At 44.5% G+C, this 16,321-nt stretch overlaps 1 protein-coding gene across 2 annotated transcripts in view; it reads left to right on the top strand.

Moving 5' to 3' along the window:
- Positions 1–16,321, top strand: part of DNAJC27 (DnaJ heat shock protein family (Hsp40) member C27) — a 157,299-nt gene that overhangs the window by 116,256 nt on the left and 24,722 nt on the right. For both annotated transcript variants that reach the window (XM_069233755.1, XM_069233753.1), the window contains exons 4-5: positions 9,833–9,997; positions 11,947–12,069. In XM_069233755.1, the coding sequence (XP_069089856.1) occupies positions 9,833–9,997; positions 11,947–12,069 (288 nt within the window). The remainder of the gene's footprint in view (positions 1–9,832; positions 9,998–11,946; positions 12,070–16,321) is intronic.

Below are 16,321 nucleotides of genomic sequence, written 5' to 3' on the forward strand. Positions count from 1 at the left end.
CTTTTTGGAGAGAGTAACTTTGGGTGACCGGTCCAGCCATGAGTGAGTCCATGTTTGCAGTCAAATTCATAATTTAAACCCTCTAGGAAATATCAACAAGAAAAAGCAACAGTAAGAACAGTTATGCATTTAATTCCATTCCTTAGTTCAGATATTATGAACTGCCTAATGCAGGATCAGACCCTCTAGCACTGTTCACTGATACTGGTGGAAGAGGTCCTCATCGCCAGAGACCATGGAGATGCCAGGAAAATGGAAATTGTTATAAATAAAAGTCTGTCCCATGCACATACATTTTACTCTGCTCTTGATTTTATACCCTGCCCTCCTTTTACATTGCTGCACATGCCAGTTCTTCCAACAAACTGAGAAGCAATAGCCAGTGAATGCTAAATCCTACTACTCACATGTTTCCGGGAGGAGCAGCTCCCAGGCAGCACATATTCCATGTTCCCATAAACTGCACTTTACACAGCAGAGTGGGAAGGCAGGAGGCAACATATGGGTGTTTCTCAGCAAATATATCCCCTTTTGCTTGATGGACATCATTGGGATTTACTCTGCACTGCATGAGTCGGGCCTTACTTGTATGGAAAAAATTAAATTAGGCCAAATTAAAAACATTCCCACAAAATGAAAATTGCATACCTCAGCATAATTTGGGACAAAAATGTATTTCCAAGACCGTACAAACAGGATTTTCAAAACTGGAGGGAGTGTATTCCTAACACAGAGATGAGGAGGGGTAATTTGAAGTATACAATAAATATGCACATATGATATGCTTGGTAGTATTGTTACCTCTTTTTCAAGGCTAACAAATAGATAGAACATCTGTCAATAGTCAGTAAGTACAGTAGTTTTATCTAATTTGTTTTTTAAACAGTTGCCATGATTTCAGATTTCACATAAGGGGCATCATTCCTTACTTGTTCACTAAAATTATCAAACTCAGTAATATGTGTATCACTTAGTATCTTTTACTTTATACATCACATGAGTATTACATTTTGTATAATTATTGTTCTACAGAACAGGGACACCTAGATAAAGTTAGCAAGCAACAATCCAGAAATAATACCAGGATATATTTAGATGTTTAAGCTGAGTGGCATTGTTGTAACCTCCTAGCTCGTAGCACTTGCAGCTATAAAAACACATGCTCTGCATACTCTTGCCATCTAGTGTTGGGCTCAGATGATCACAACTTTTTACTTCAAAGAAGTCTTTCGAGCCATGAGGTTTTAGTGACTTCTCCTCTGGTCACAGATGCTCCCTTGACACCAACTCCATTGTTAATTGTTTTTCTCCGCCATCTAGTTTGTACGTGATTCAGCGTGCTCCCAGTCTCACTGAGTGTGTTGGTTCCCATCACAGCTTTGGAGTTCGTTACCTTCCATCTCATGTGAGAAGACTCTTCAACACTTTTCTTCAAATTTGCCTTTTCCATTCAAGAAGTACATCATCATTGTGCGACCGGGCCTATCACACATCAGGGCCCTTAAAGCCACCATGTGCTCCAGACTACCCTTCATAGAATAAACACCTGAGGTATTGTAACAGACACCTTCGAAGAGGCCACTCTAAATACCCCTGTGCCAACCTCCACAAAGTCTGCAAGCTTTGCCTCTCACCGCCGCATGTCAAAAGTCACTGCAACTGTTGCTCCCCATTTCACAGTAAGAACTGCACCAGCGCCGAGACAGATGGTGGGCCCACAGCAGGATGGTCACATCCTCTGCAGACATGCCCAGTATCTTCAATGAGGCCAATCCCCTGGGGGCCGAGGAAGAGAAGGAAGCATTGGGTGAGTTGCCAGATCTCCCAGCACATCAGCCAAGTCCTGAGTTCCTTGACTCCAACATCTCTGAGTCAGATGAGGAGGAACTCATGGAAGAGGTAGAGCAGGTTCCCAGGGATGCTCCATCCTGCTCAGTTGGTTCCAGCCCACACTTTAAGACAGCACCTCAACGCCCAAGACCTTAAACATCACAGACTGATGCACATCAGAGCAGAGCACCGCCCCCCCTGACAGTCTGGCATCGAGCCTTGTGCTGAAGCCTCCACCATCTTCTGGTGTATCACCACCCTCCAGTGCTGGTCAACATTAAAGCAAGGCTTCGGAGCCAGGAAAAGGCATTTCTTAGGGCTCAAATCCGAGGACTCCTGGCAGCACTGAACCTTTGAAGATGTTGGTGCCAAGACCAACTTTGGCTCCGAGACCCACTCTTGATGTTGTGGAACACCCACCCATTGGTCTTTACCAAGTGTATAGCGGTGGAAGCTGATTACCTGAGGAGGGGAGGAACTCATGTCTTCCCCTACCTCGACGAGTATCTCCCAGGAGTGGACAACAACTTTGCTGACCTGCGCAGCAGGTTGCAGCAACAAACCCACATGTGAAAAGTCCACCCTCAAGTCCTTCTCCCTTTGTTCCAGAGATGATGCATCCCAAACATAGACCTATTCATCACTAATGAAATCACAAAATGCCCACATTTCACTGCCAGGTTTCCACACCCCCAATCCATGGGCAATGTTCTGTAGATGAATTGGTTAGGGATCTTTGAGGATGCTTTTCCTTGTCCTTGTCTGAGTCTTTACGTGGTCAGGAAACTCAAGCAAACATCCCTCACATTCATCCTGATGGCTCCAACTCGGGCCAGGCAGTCATGGTTCTCAACCCTTTTAGAAATGTCTATCGTCCCCCATGCGAAGCTCCCCAACAGGCTGGACCTTTTCACACAAAACCACTGTAAAGTCAGATAAACTGACTCCAGACAACTCAACCTGGTGGTTTGCCTCCTGAGGTCCTAGAATTTGATTACCTTGACTTACCTCAAGAGTGCATGGCCATACTCACGGATGCTCGTAGCATCTACTATGCTGCTAAGTGGAAGCATTTTGGCCACTACTGTACTCTAAAGCACATAAACCCTCTTAAACCTACAGTGAAAGACATTATTTGCTACCTCCTACGCTTAATAAAAGTCAGGATTATCCTACACATCAATCCAGCTACATGTAGCCACTATTGATGCATATGTGCAAAACAAGGAACCCTCTTCCCACTTCAAAATTCCTGTAATTAAAGCTTTTATTGAGGGCCTTAAGCGTGTCGTTCCACCAGCGGTGCCCCTTGCGTGGAATCTCAATGGTGTCCTCACTGGACCTATGGGCCCCTGTTTTCAGCCACTGCATTCATGCCCTTTGCAGGGCCTATAACATCCCTGGGACGTATTAGTGAACTACAGGCCCTCATATTGCAGGAAACTTTCTTCCAGGTACATCGGGACAGGGTGGTTCTTCAAGCGAATCTGAACTTCTTACCCAAGGTGGTCTCCTCATCCCACTTTAACAAAACCATTGAGCTCACAGTCTTCTTTCCACATCCAGACTCAGTAGCTGAAAGGGCACTTCATACACTTGATCGCAAAGATCAAGTGTGCTGTTATGTACTACACTGATAGAACCAAATCCTTTCGTAAAGCGCAAATGTTTGTGGCTTTTTCACAGCCTCATAAAGCTCATACTATGTCCAAGGCAGGGATTGCCAGGTGCATTGTCAAATGCATCCAGGCCAGTTACATAAAAGCTGAAAGAACCCCACCTTCCTGCTACAAACCACACTACACCTGCAAACCGGGGGCTACTATGCCCTTTTCAGGGAATATGCCCATAGCAGATATTTGTAACGATGCCACCTGATCTTTGATTAAATCCAAAATTGTTATCGTGCTTCACTACTCCAATTACTTCTCAAAAGTTCACACTTCACATTCAGTCAAACAATTGTTATAATTACATGTGTCATAAATGTATGCATTCAGTAGTTGCTAATTACAATCGTATGAGATTTTACTGTTAATATTTAACCAGAAGAGTTTTACTTCACTTTGTGAATACTTTCATTTCTGCAAAATACCAAATGAAAACATCACATAGAGTCACCAACATCACTGATTCTCACCTCAAAAACTTGAGACGTTTTGTGATTCTCTCGTGTAACCCTCAGTTTTCGTTATTGTTTTTCCTGAGAAGCAGAAACACCCATGGCATGGCTTCCAATTCGGGTTAAATATTTAAATAAGATAGATAGAAAGTGAAGAATAATTGTTGAATTTATATTAGCTTTGTCCGCAATTGAATGTCTGGTAAAGTGCTTTGTTCATTAACTACATTTGAAAGGTTCTGAACATCATCAGGGAAACATTCAGGTTTCCCGCTACAGCTATTTTCACTACAGCAAACTCTTGACTATTTTGGAGCAGTCTGCAAAAAATCTATCTTATGTCTGCAACAAAGTGGATGTAATCACACATAGAAAGAAAGGTTGAGTACTGTCGACTGCACTATATTGTTTCCTAAATTCATGAAGTCATATTTTAACAAAAGTGGAATGATTAAAGTAGTATTGGGAAAAACAGACAAAAGATAAGATTTTAGTATGTGATACTCATGGGTCAGAAAACAACGTTTACAAGTATAATATGGAAAGTGTAATAAAAAATGATTGTGATTATGCAGATGTCCTGCACACGCCTGTGTTTACTTCTTTGCCTTTCCTAACCCTTTCTGTTGCATCCTGTACCCTTCCTCTAACCAAGCCTAACTTTAAACAAGCATTGACAAAGCCCATAAAGCTGGCTGCTGTGTGCTAAGATATGCAAACAGAATTTGCCTAGCTCTGTGTCTGCATGCATTGACACAATAATCACTTCAGTGTTAAGAAATAGATGTTCACTACCTTTACTGTGCAGAGGACGTGCATTTTGTTTCTCCCCATTAAATGGAGGAAATCGATTCCTGCTTTTTGTTGGTCTGTGATCAGGCTGCTGGGACAGAATTTCCCCAGTAGTCTTGAGTATTTGTTTCTGAATGAAGCCATCATGTAGAAGTGCAAGTAAAAGCTGTTTGTGTTCAGTGCTTAGGGGCAGAGTTCAGCTCTGTGAGCCCTACTCATAACAGGAGGGTACCTTTGGAAAGGACAGATTCTCACCTTTGAATGATACCACTCCCTCGTGGATCCCTGCACAGAGTTCGCTGCAGGAGGACGATTCCTGAGCAGGGATCCACTGACTAGACACCACAGAATATTAAAAATGAGATGAGACCCCTTCCCCCAAGCATGGGCTGATGCTCCCCACACCAAAGAAGTCACCTACAGTCTTTCAGCTCTCCCTGAGGTGACAGATTGGGGGATTTGCCCCTAACATGCCTTCTCAAGTGAGGAGCAGAAAGTATACTAGGGAATAAGGCGCTGTATTACAGAAGGTGCTCTGGGGCACAAGGTGCGTTTGTCCGCTCCAATCACTTTGTATTATAGAAGAGGCTGCAGTTGCTTGTGTGGTCCCTCCTGCAATATGCACCCCACGACACATGTCTTAAACCAATCCATTGGCGAAGGGGAATGCCCTCATTTGCATATGGGCGAAGTGTAGCTAATGAGCGAACATTTTATCTATGCACTTTCACCATATTACAGACACAGAGGCAAAAAGAAGCACTGACTGTGCATCAAATAGAGCTGTCACACTGTTAGTGTGTCCTCCAGGGGCTGTCCCTTGAGTCGGGGGCATGAGAGTCCCAAGTATTGCCAGATCCTAGATTCTCTTCAAGGAGATGTCGGTCTGCCTCTAATGAAGACAGAACCATGCTTTCAACCTGTGGCTGTGTGTTTCACTAATGCCCTCTCCTCAGCGATGGCATGAACTGTCAGAGGTCGCACGTGCGTTGAGGATAGCATTTTTTATTTTTTTGTAATCGGGCACACTGTCCCGTTCTGCGCTACACTGCACTACAGCGCAAATAGGGACAGTGCATCTGAAATGTAATTCTCTTGCAGAACTTTTTTTTTTTCTTTTTTTTTTTTTAATGTGATGAAGGCCGGTCTGTGCTGGCTTCAGGCCATCCCCAACCCTTTGACGGTCATCGATCTCTCCCCTGATGTCTAGAGCCTAATTACTGTTGCAGTCTCTATGGCAAACAGAGAAGGGTTATACCCCATGTTCTGCCTCCCCTGAGTGGGAGAAAAACTATCCGGTGCCCATGGAAGGAACCAGTGCTAGGAAGGGCCAATGCCCCAGCCCAATTCTTTTTTGAGCAACAGTCTCTGGTGTCTAGTGGACTTTCTACTCACCCAGCAGGGCCTAAAGCCCATCACTACCATGGAAAAATGAGAAAAGGTATGGGTTGGATGCTGGACCTTCTTGGTTTCGAGCCACAACCCCAGCCACGAGATAGTAGGTGGAAGCATAATGAAGGGTGGGATGGGGGCTTGCTCTTTCTTTGCCGGACTCTGTTTTCAAAACTATACCCAAAGAATCTCAATTTCCTGTCAATTGCCAAGTGGGATAACTGCAACATTTGGGCACCCTGGAAACCGTGCCAACTCTGGGTAGTTTTTAAACCTAGAGGCTCAGGGGGATCCAGGGCAGTGTGACTTGTCTGGGTCCCCGACTACACTGCAAACATCAGAAATATGCATCAAACAGTTAGGTCCTAATGTAAAATGTCAATTTGCAGCAGCAAAGCCTGCAGTTCGCAAAATACCATGGTCTGAGACCGCAGTATGGCTTTCTGTTATGTGCTTAACCCATTTTCCAAATTGGTAATACATTACCAAAAGACAAAATGGGTTTAGAAACCTATACCAAATCACTATTTGGAATTCAAATAGCACTTTGTTAAGGTAGATTAACAATATTATGTGACCGAAATCCTGTCGCAAAATGTTGAAATGTTACCAAAACCTCAAATTAAGGGTTACCCCAGTCACAAATGGGAAGAGTGGGAAGAGGCCCCCGTGGGAACCCTTCCCATTAAAAAGAAAGGCTGTTGTTGAGTAAAAAAAAAAAAGCAAAAAAAAAACACTTTTTAAATGCAGCATAGTTACTTTTAAGGAAAACGGGATGCATGGGGAAAAAAGTTAACTTTATTTAAAATGTTATCACAGGCGTGGTGGTCTGCTGACCCCACCAGGCCACCATTCCTGTGGTGGCATCCAGTCTTAGTGAGTAACAATTTACAACATACCTGATGAATAATGACGAGGTAGATTGGATTGCCACCAAGTCCAATAAAACATTTGTGAACTGACCTATTAATAAATAGGATGATTTGCAAAAATTATTTCTAGTCCCAAGTCGTCGAGGCCTAATTTACACCCACTTTTTGGGGAATGGAAATTGTGTTTAACAGGCCCCTAATTTCTTTTCATTCCATGGCAGAAAAATCTCAGACCAGAGTCAGCCAGCACCCAGGGGAACCCTGCCAATCCTGGGCATTTCAGAAAGCTGGAGACCCAGAGGAATCTAGGGTAGTGTGACTTGCTCGGATCCCAGCACGTTTTCTTTCCCCGAATGCCCTGCGAACATCAAAATATGGGTCAACAAAACAGCATTTTCTCATATTTATGTGATAGAAATCTCAGGCATTTCCAGCCAGTGGCCAAAGTCTTATCACCCTGCATTCTCACAATTCTCCAGAGAAAAAAATGCTACCTCCTCCCTTATGTGTATGTGGACCTAACACATTCCATAGTAACTGACCGAAACTGTAACCATGTGAAAACCACATTGATTTCATGTGGCCGGACTTTAGACCGGCCCCAATCATGGTGTGCTTTTTTATCAGGCGAAGCGTTGGAATGCTGAATGGGTTTACATTTCTCAATCCCTTGCAAATTCAGAACTTTCTCTCACACAAACATGAAAAACATCTGTGGTGGTTACCAAAGTTTAACATTTACAGACCATTCTGGGTAAAACAAAAAAGTAGTGGCATCCACGCAAGTCACACAATGATGGCCTGGCCCAGGTGTCTTGTTCTCAGAAATGTCCAGGTTTGGTAGTTTTTCCTGGATGATGGCCAACCCAAAACCCGCATATCGCAGCTATGTACGTCACCAAAAAGACTGAAATTCCTTGGAAAAATATTGTTCTCTCCAAATTGCATTTAGTGGCCTTTCGTTTTGCGGGTGATTGTCCTAGCCACACAAGTGGGGTACCATTTTCATCAGAGGAAGGTGCATCGAGCAATGGGTGGTAAACATTCATGGACTCTGACAGATTCTATAACTTTCCCCAGACGTGAGGAAAATTGTAATTTTATCCAAGGTTTTGCTATTTTCAAAGCATTCTGTTGAAGAAAAGTTGGTAGGATTCCTGTAAGCCACATCACTCTGGATTCTCCTGGATTTTTAGTTGTCAGAAATGTCTAGGGTTGGTAGGTTTCTCTAGGTTCTGGCCAACCTTGGGCCCAAATGCCACCCACAGTGTCAGAAAGACTTAGGGCCTGATTCTAACTTTGGAGGACGGTGTTAAACCGTCCCAAAAGTGGCGGATATACCACCTACCGTATTACGAGTTCCATAGGATATAATGGACTCGTAATACGGTAAGTGGTATATCCGCCACTTTTGGGACGGTTTAACACCGTCCTCCAAAGTTAGAATCAGGCCCTTAGATTCCGAGGACCTTTCCTGTCGCAGGCATTTGGCCCAGCAAAACAAGTGAAGCATCATTTTTATCAGGAGAAGCGTGGGAGCCCAGGAACACAGAATAGTGAAACATTTGTTATGATCTATTGCTGTTCAATGCAATTTTGTCTTCCAGATGTAAGCCAGTGTGGAAGAAAGAGCACATTTTCCAAACTGCCCACTAAATTACCTGATATTGTGTCACACCAGATTTAACATTTTACAAATAACTACTATTTCTAAGCTCAGATTTATGGGTACATTTCAGTAAAGCAGAGCTTTCCTTCATACCTGTTTTTCATTTGATTGATCTTACCTTTTTTAAATGGATGTATGGTTGGAACACAATGAGAAATAATTATAAGTTGCTGATGGGTTAACTCTAGGGATCACATGTTTGCAGACAACCAAAAATACTACATATTCCTGTGACAGGATAAATCTGGCAGACCTAACGATATATTACTTTTCTAAATCGTCCATCTTGGTCACAAATGTAGACTTGAAAATATTGTTACCTTCTTGTATTTTTTTCCTACTTAGTGCCTATTTTTTTTCTTTCTGTCATCAGTTTCTCTGGGAAAGCTGTAGGCAATCTATGCAAATGACCACTGACCAAATTAAGAATTTTGTCTACTTTTCAATAATGTAGTCCTCAATGGTTTCAGATCGCTTTCTTCCACCACAAACTGCAAAAATAGGAAATATTTACAACAACTTAGCAAACTGCTCCAAGAGTCCATTCTTTCCTTGGGAGTCGTGCAAGGACACTTTGTGACCCATGCGATGTACATCAGATCCATAGATCTGCAGAATATTTAACACAACACTTTTGTTTTAAAATTTCAGTCTTGTTCTTCATCAGTTTAACACGTATGGTATTTTGTCACAAAATATGTTTGTCGATTCCTTTACAAGTCATTTGTTTATTTCAAACATACACCCAGCTACCAATGTATATTAGCCTATTTGAGCGATTCTCATAGTTGAGGTGCTATCAGGTAAAATGATTTGCAGAGAAAAGAAGAAAACTGAAGGAAGTAATAATTCCCCAGATAATAACTGTCTTACTGTGATTTTTACTTGCCTAAAAGAGAACCTTTATTCTCCATAAGTAATGTATAATATCAAGAGAATTGCCAATCATTACTATTATAAAGAAGTACATGTGAAGGTTTAAATATATTCTTTTAAATCATTACTTCCTTTTATATTTGAACTCCTATAGTGCTTCTTTGAAACTTTACTGCTGAATTTTCTGTGTCACATGTTGGTGAATGACTGGAAACTGGCACGATGAAAGGAACATGTAGTGTACAAACAAACAACTTCCAGGTTTGTGTTCTGCTGTAGGTTCGAAACGAGTTTTATAAGGACACGCAAGGTGTCATTCTTGTGTATGATGTTGGACAAAAGGAGTCCTTTGAATCTTTGGAAACCTGGCTGACGGAGATGAAGCAGGAGCTTGGACCACAAGCGAACATGGAGAATATTGTCTTTGCTGTCTGCGCCAACAAGGTAAAGTCTGATTTGCAGAGGAAGTGGAGGTGGGTGTGGGAATTACCTTCTAAGCCAATGTCCTATGCTTATGCTGTTCGTATGGTGTCATAGTAGTTGTAAAGCCCACTATCTGTCATTAGTGTGTCACTCAGCCGTGCCCTATGTTTCATGCGCATAGATAGTGCTAGATATTACGTCGGGATGTGGGTTTGGGGTAGCAGTTTCATGCTTACATGGTATCACCTTGACTTGCGACACTTCTCGTAATATTTAGCTCTGGTTCTGATAACAGTTGATACCTTCCTCTGATCTCTGCATCCTTCCTTGTCCTCCTCTCTCCGTCACCTTCCTGTTTTCTCCTCTGTCCTTCACTTCCCTGCTTGCTCCTTTCTCCTTCATTTCCCTGCTGCCTGCTTTTTCCTCTCTTTCACTTCCCTGCCCGCTGCTGGCTCCTCTCTCCTTTATTTCCCTACCTGCTTCTCTCTCCTTCATTTCCCTGCTCCCTCCTTGCTTCTCTCTTCTTCACTTCCCTCCTAACTCCTCTCTCCTTTCCTGCTTTCTCCTCTCTCGTTGACTTCCTTGTTTCCTCTCCTTCACCTCTCTGCTGTGCTTGCTCCTTTCTCCTTAACTTCCTCACTTTCTGCTTGTTCCTCTCTCTTAACTTTCCTGCTCCCTGCTTGTTCCTCTCTCCTTCACTTCCCTGCTCGCTCATCTCTCTCTTTACTTCCCTACTTGCTCCTCTCTCCTTCACTTTCCTGCTCGCTCATCTCTCTCTTCACTTCCCTGCTCCCTGCTTCATCCTCTCTCCTTCATTTCCCGGCTCGCTCATCTTTCTCTTTACTTCCCTGCTTGCTCCTCTCTCCTTCACTTCCCTGCTCGCTCATCTCTCTTTACTTCCCTGCTTGTTCCTCTCTCCTTCACTTCCCTGCTCACTCATCTCTCTCTTCACTTCCATGCTTGCTCCTCTCTCCTTCACTTCCCTGCTCGCTCATCTCTCTCTTTACTTCCCTGCTTGTTCCTCTCTCCTTCACTTCCTGCTTGCTCATCTCTCTCTTCACTTCCCTGCTTGTTCCTCTCTCCTTCACTTCCCTGCTCGCTCATCTCTCTCTTCACTTCCCTGCTTGATCCTCTCTCCTTCACTTCCCCGCTCCCTGCTTGTTCCTCTCTCTTTCACTTCCCTGCACACTCATCTCTGTCTTCACTTCCCCGCTCCCTGCTTGTTCCTATCGCCTTCACTTCCCTGCTTCCTGCTTGCTTCTCCTTCTTGCTGATCAGACATCTTGGGTTGAATATCTAAAATGCACTATTGCACTGTCCTGTGATATGCAACCATGTTGGGTGAGAGTTTTTACAAGGCTCATTCCTTATCTTTTGCTGCCCCGCCCCCCCCCCCCTTCCTCTCATCTGTTCCCTCTGCTCCATCCCTCCACGCCCCCTCATCACTTGAAGGGAAGAATAAAACACCATGCAAGCAGTCAACATAATATACTCTTTAATGTTTCTCTGCTGTATTACTATTAGTACAGTCCGTAAACAAAATATTCTTAAAGGTGGGATAGGAGTTCCCTGAGACAGCCTGGATCCTTAATTTAAAAACAGAGCTGTCCTTAGGGGCCTTGTCTTGTATCTCTTTTCCCATTCACTTCCCCTGCACATCTCTGTTGGTGGCTTGTAGATGATGCAGGGGAAGCCATTGGGGTTCTCTGAGGGTAGATGTGATCCTGTTGTACTTTCAAAGGTGGGCTGCACCATGCAGTACTCTCCTCGTTGTACACAGTGCAAGGTGTCTCTGTTAAACTCAGACGGATGAAACTGTTATATTCAGTATAAAATGGACATTCTTGCAATATGCGCCTCATTGCGTTTGGGAAAGAAATCTGATTCGCTTTTAGTAGGCCTGATTGTGTTGTGTTTGATGCAGTGGTTTATATTTGTATTCTCATTTGTGCTTCTCTTGATGTTTTTAGATTGACAGTTCCAAGCATCGCTGTGTGGATGAAAGTGAAGGGCGGCTTTGGGCAGAAAGCAGGGGGTTTCTGTACTTCGAAACCTCAGCACAGACGGGAGAAGGAGTGAATGAGATGTTCCAGGTAACAACAGATCGGGAGTACGCTCTGGCATGGGGATATCATTAAACATGTACAAAGCCGGCATCGGTAATGTTGTGCTTTATGTATGTGAAAAGATGCCACTGCATTCAGGCAGCTGGATAGTGCAAGAAACCCCAACAACTCTTGGAGTGTACATTCATGAGCAAAATGGAGAGGCAAGGAAATGAGAGTGACGATGAAGCCAACCAGTTGTAAGCGGTGGGCGTGCTCCAAGCCCCCGATAAGTAAACAAAATGTTTTGCAAGAGACAGCTGTCTCAGGAGAGACCTAGAAAGGCCTGTTGCATCCTCATCCAGCTTTTAGATTCTCTTATTTTGTCATACTTCGCAGTACGATGCGAGCCCCAGAAACTGAGTGCAGCTTTTCAGTAATGCACTCTTTGGAGGTGACAAGCGCAGTCAGAGCTCATGCCATTAAATATCTTCTCACAGTTTTGCAGTTTATTTAAAATGTAGTGGCCACGATATGCCAAACAATGGTTCATATATTCCTTTTTATGACCTGTGCTAGTGGAATTAGTTGCCATTTTCTTCTGCTCCAGCATTTACTCATATGGTGGCTTGTCAAACACCTTCTCTTTTTGTTATGATACACCTTCAGCCAGTCATCACATCGTCAATATTCAGTTGGCTGAGTATATGCATGTATATATATGTATATGACTGCTCATCACATCATTGATAATCAATATTCAGTTGGCTTAGTGAGTGTGTGTGTGTGTGTGTGTGTGTATATATATATATATATATATATACAAGAAAACACCATATCACCATATTGAAGCTCTATTCCTGATGAATTTAAAGCATTGGTTTCAGAATAACAAGTGGCTAAAAAAAATGCTTTAAATTCATCAGGAATAGACCTTTAATATGGTATTTTCTTGTGTATGATGCAACGGGTCACTCCGTCCCCGTTTATGAAGAGTTGGGGGGCCCTGGTGATGGAGAAACAGTGTGAACATCTTTGCAAAAAGACCGCCGAAGCCGCGGGTGCCACAATAGCGCCAGTGCTGGCGGTATGCGTGGCACCCTATTTTGAAATTTCCGCTGGGCCAGCGGACGGAAACAGCGTTTCCGTCTGCTGGCCCCGCGGAAAAGTCACATCAACATTGAAGCCGGATCATAATAGAACCGGCGGCAATGTTGATGTGCAGCGGGTGCAGCAGCACCCGTCGCGCATTTCACTGCCCTTCACTGCCGAAATGCGCAATGGGGCTGTGCCTGGGGGGCCCCTAGGGGCCTAGTGCATGCCTAGTGCATGGGCAGTGCAGGGGCCCCCAGGGGCACCCCGAGTCCCTCTTACCTCCAGCCTTTCCATGGCGGTGTTTACCGCCATGAACAGGCCGGCGGTTGGGGACTCATAATCCCCAGGGCAGCGGTGCTTGGCAGAAGCCTGGAGGTATGTTGGAGAGGCCGGCGGTGTGGCCGTGGCTAATGCGGCACGGTCATAATAGCTGGCGGAACACTGCCAGCCTGTTGATGGTGTTACCGCCAGCTTACCGCCAGCCGCCGGGGTCGTAATGACCCCCACAGTGTTCGTCAAGGAAACTTGAACTCCTCACCATATTGAAAAATGTGATTTATTCAATCTTAATGCTCTCAACAGGGTTCTTAATGACATACCCAAAGCGTTTTGGTGTACAACGTGCCTGTTGAGAGTGTTTCCTTGACAAACACATCGGAGGATTTGTGACATTTTAGAATATCGGGAGCCTGACCCGTACACAAACCACCATCACTTGGATTGGGCAGCATCAGGGCTTATTGTGGTAGATAGATAGATAGATAGATAGATAGATAGATAGATAGATAGATAGATAGATAGATAGATAGATAGATAGATAGATAGATAGATAGATAGATTGATTTTACCGGTCATCACATCGTTGATATTCAGTTGGCTTTGTACATGCATGTACATATATACATATGATCTGTCATCACATCATCGATATTCAGTTTGCTTAGTTTACAATTTGTGCTCTTTGTGACTGGACTGTAGTATTACATTGGCAGAATAAAGTGAATAGTGTCCATGCAGGTGACTCAAATTCCAAAGGACATACTTGGAACATTATTTGTGAGCACTGGCTGCACCCACCGTTAAAAGGCTATTTAAGAGCGCAGGCGCCAAGAGGCAGCAACACCAGCTGAGTGCTTTGAACCCTGAGGGCTTCATTCTGACCCTGGCGGTCCTAAACCGCCAGGGCCCCGGGCAACAGAAGCACCGCCAACAGGCTGGCGGTGCTTCAGTGCCCATTCTACCGCCGCGGTCAGAAAAGGGGTTCCGGCGGTTTCCAGCCGGAATACCCCTGGCAGGGCTGAACCTCCATGGCGTCGCTGCAAGCAGCGCCGCCATGGGGATTCCGACCCCCTTCCCGCCATCCTGTTTCTGGCGGTTTTTACCGCCAGGAACAGGATGGCGGGAACGGGTGTCGTGGGGCCCCTAGGGGCCCCTGCACTGCCCATGCCACTGGCATGGGCAGTGCAGGGGCCTCCTAACAGGGCCCCAGCATGATTTTCACTGTCTGCATAACAGACAGTGAAAATCGTGACGGGTGCAACTGCACCCGTTGCACCCCTGCAACACCGCCGGCTCCATTCGGAGCCGGCCTCTGTGTTGCAGGGCCTTTCCTGCTGGGCCGGCGGGCGCTCCTTTGGTGGGCGCCCGCCGGCCCAGCGGGAAAGCCAGAATGGCCTCCGCGGTCTTTTGACCAGGGAATGACCGCCTGAATCCTGTGCAGACTCCAGCTATGTCTTTTAGCATGTGCTCTCTACTGTGTATCTTTGAAGATATAATATTTGGCGACCTGATATGCAGCATCAGGAATGTTTTAAAGTGGAAATGCTGGTTCCAGTGACTCAACAGTCAGTTGAGGGAGACGATGTGCATCACATCAGTGACGAGAGCTTTGGAGGTGCAGTTAACATGACTTGTCAGTCTTGAACAGCCAAAGCATCCTGCCCTGATCTGGCCATTGATAAGCGTCCGGATAAGGCGTATCTTATGTCAGGGTAAGCTGGCAGAACCTTTGCTTCCTCTCTCCCATTTAAATGAGATCACCCAGCACTGCTGATTAGAAGGTTGCGGCAAAGTCTTCCCTTTTTCCTGCCTTACTCCCACAAAGTTTTTAGGAGTTGCTGACAGAGGTGCTGGTGTTGCTTGTGACAAAACCTGTTTTAGTTCCCATAAAAGGCCAATTCTCCTTTCCACCGTAACTGTCGCTCCAGCCATGACGGGTCCAGAGTGTCACTGACCTTGCAGCCTCCTGTACTGGTCTCTTTCAAGCACCTAAGGCTGCGCAACCCTTGTGTGTCTCATCTTGAACTTCCACCTCTGCTTGGGCAGAACTTATTTGCAACTAATTTGTTAGTGGCACATCCCTTACGCCCGATGGTGAGCATTTGATTTATTCATCTACAATATCAGATTAACTAGAATATCTCAAATAGTTTTTTTTTTTATTTTTAGTAAAAAACTAAAGCAGATGCAGACCCTCTAGCAACAAGCATATAAGATGAATACTTAGAGTGGTAAGCAGGGAACTCTCCACCCACTGTCCAAAATATGAGCACAAGTTTTTGCTCAGTCATCAGTCAGTGACAACTGCCATTGCTGCTCCATTTGCACTGTTCGTATCCGCATTCCTTTGGAGAACAACCCATCCCTTCTTCGGTTCTAGTTTGCTGCGCCCCTGCTATTCTAGCGCCCTGCAGTGAGCCACTCTCTACAGCGCTGCACATCTGTTATAATTAGACTTCACTCAGATTCTGTGGATGGTCACCTTTAACGCTCCATTTAGAGAATCCTAAAAGTGTAAATACCTTTTGTTTCTCCAGAAGAACAGTTAGCTTGAATCGTTTGTTTGAGCCACTTCTCAAATCCTGCAGCTAGGATTCATTGATGTACTTAGCTGTAATTTAAGTCTTCTCCCAAGAACACCTAGTGTGCAAGATGAAGAATATTTTTTGTATTGTTGGTGATATCTTCAATGTAATTTCTCAAATATTTGAAGTCTATTCTGGTCGCTCTTCTTGCTAAGGATTGGATGATGTATGGCAGCATTACAGGTGCTTGGAACTACCCTTGCAGGTGGCAACATCCATCACTTGTCTAGAGGAGGGCACAGAGTAGTTCTAGGGAGGAATAGCAGAAACCTATAGTTATATTAAGTCAAATTGTGCATCAGTCAGAAAAACCTTTTCAGAAGCCTGCATTTGTTTGATGA

The sequence above is a fragment of the Pleurodeles waltl genome, chromosome 5, assembly GCF_031143425.1.
Source record: "Pleurodeles waltl isolate 20211129_DDA chromosome 5, aPleWal1.hap1.20221129, whole genome shotgun sequence".
In the NCBI taxonomy this organism is placed as follows: domain Eukaryota; kingdom Metazoa; phylum Chordata; class Amphibia; order Caudata; family Salamandridae; genus Pleurodeles; species Pleurodeles waltl.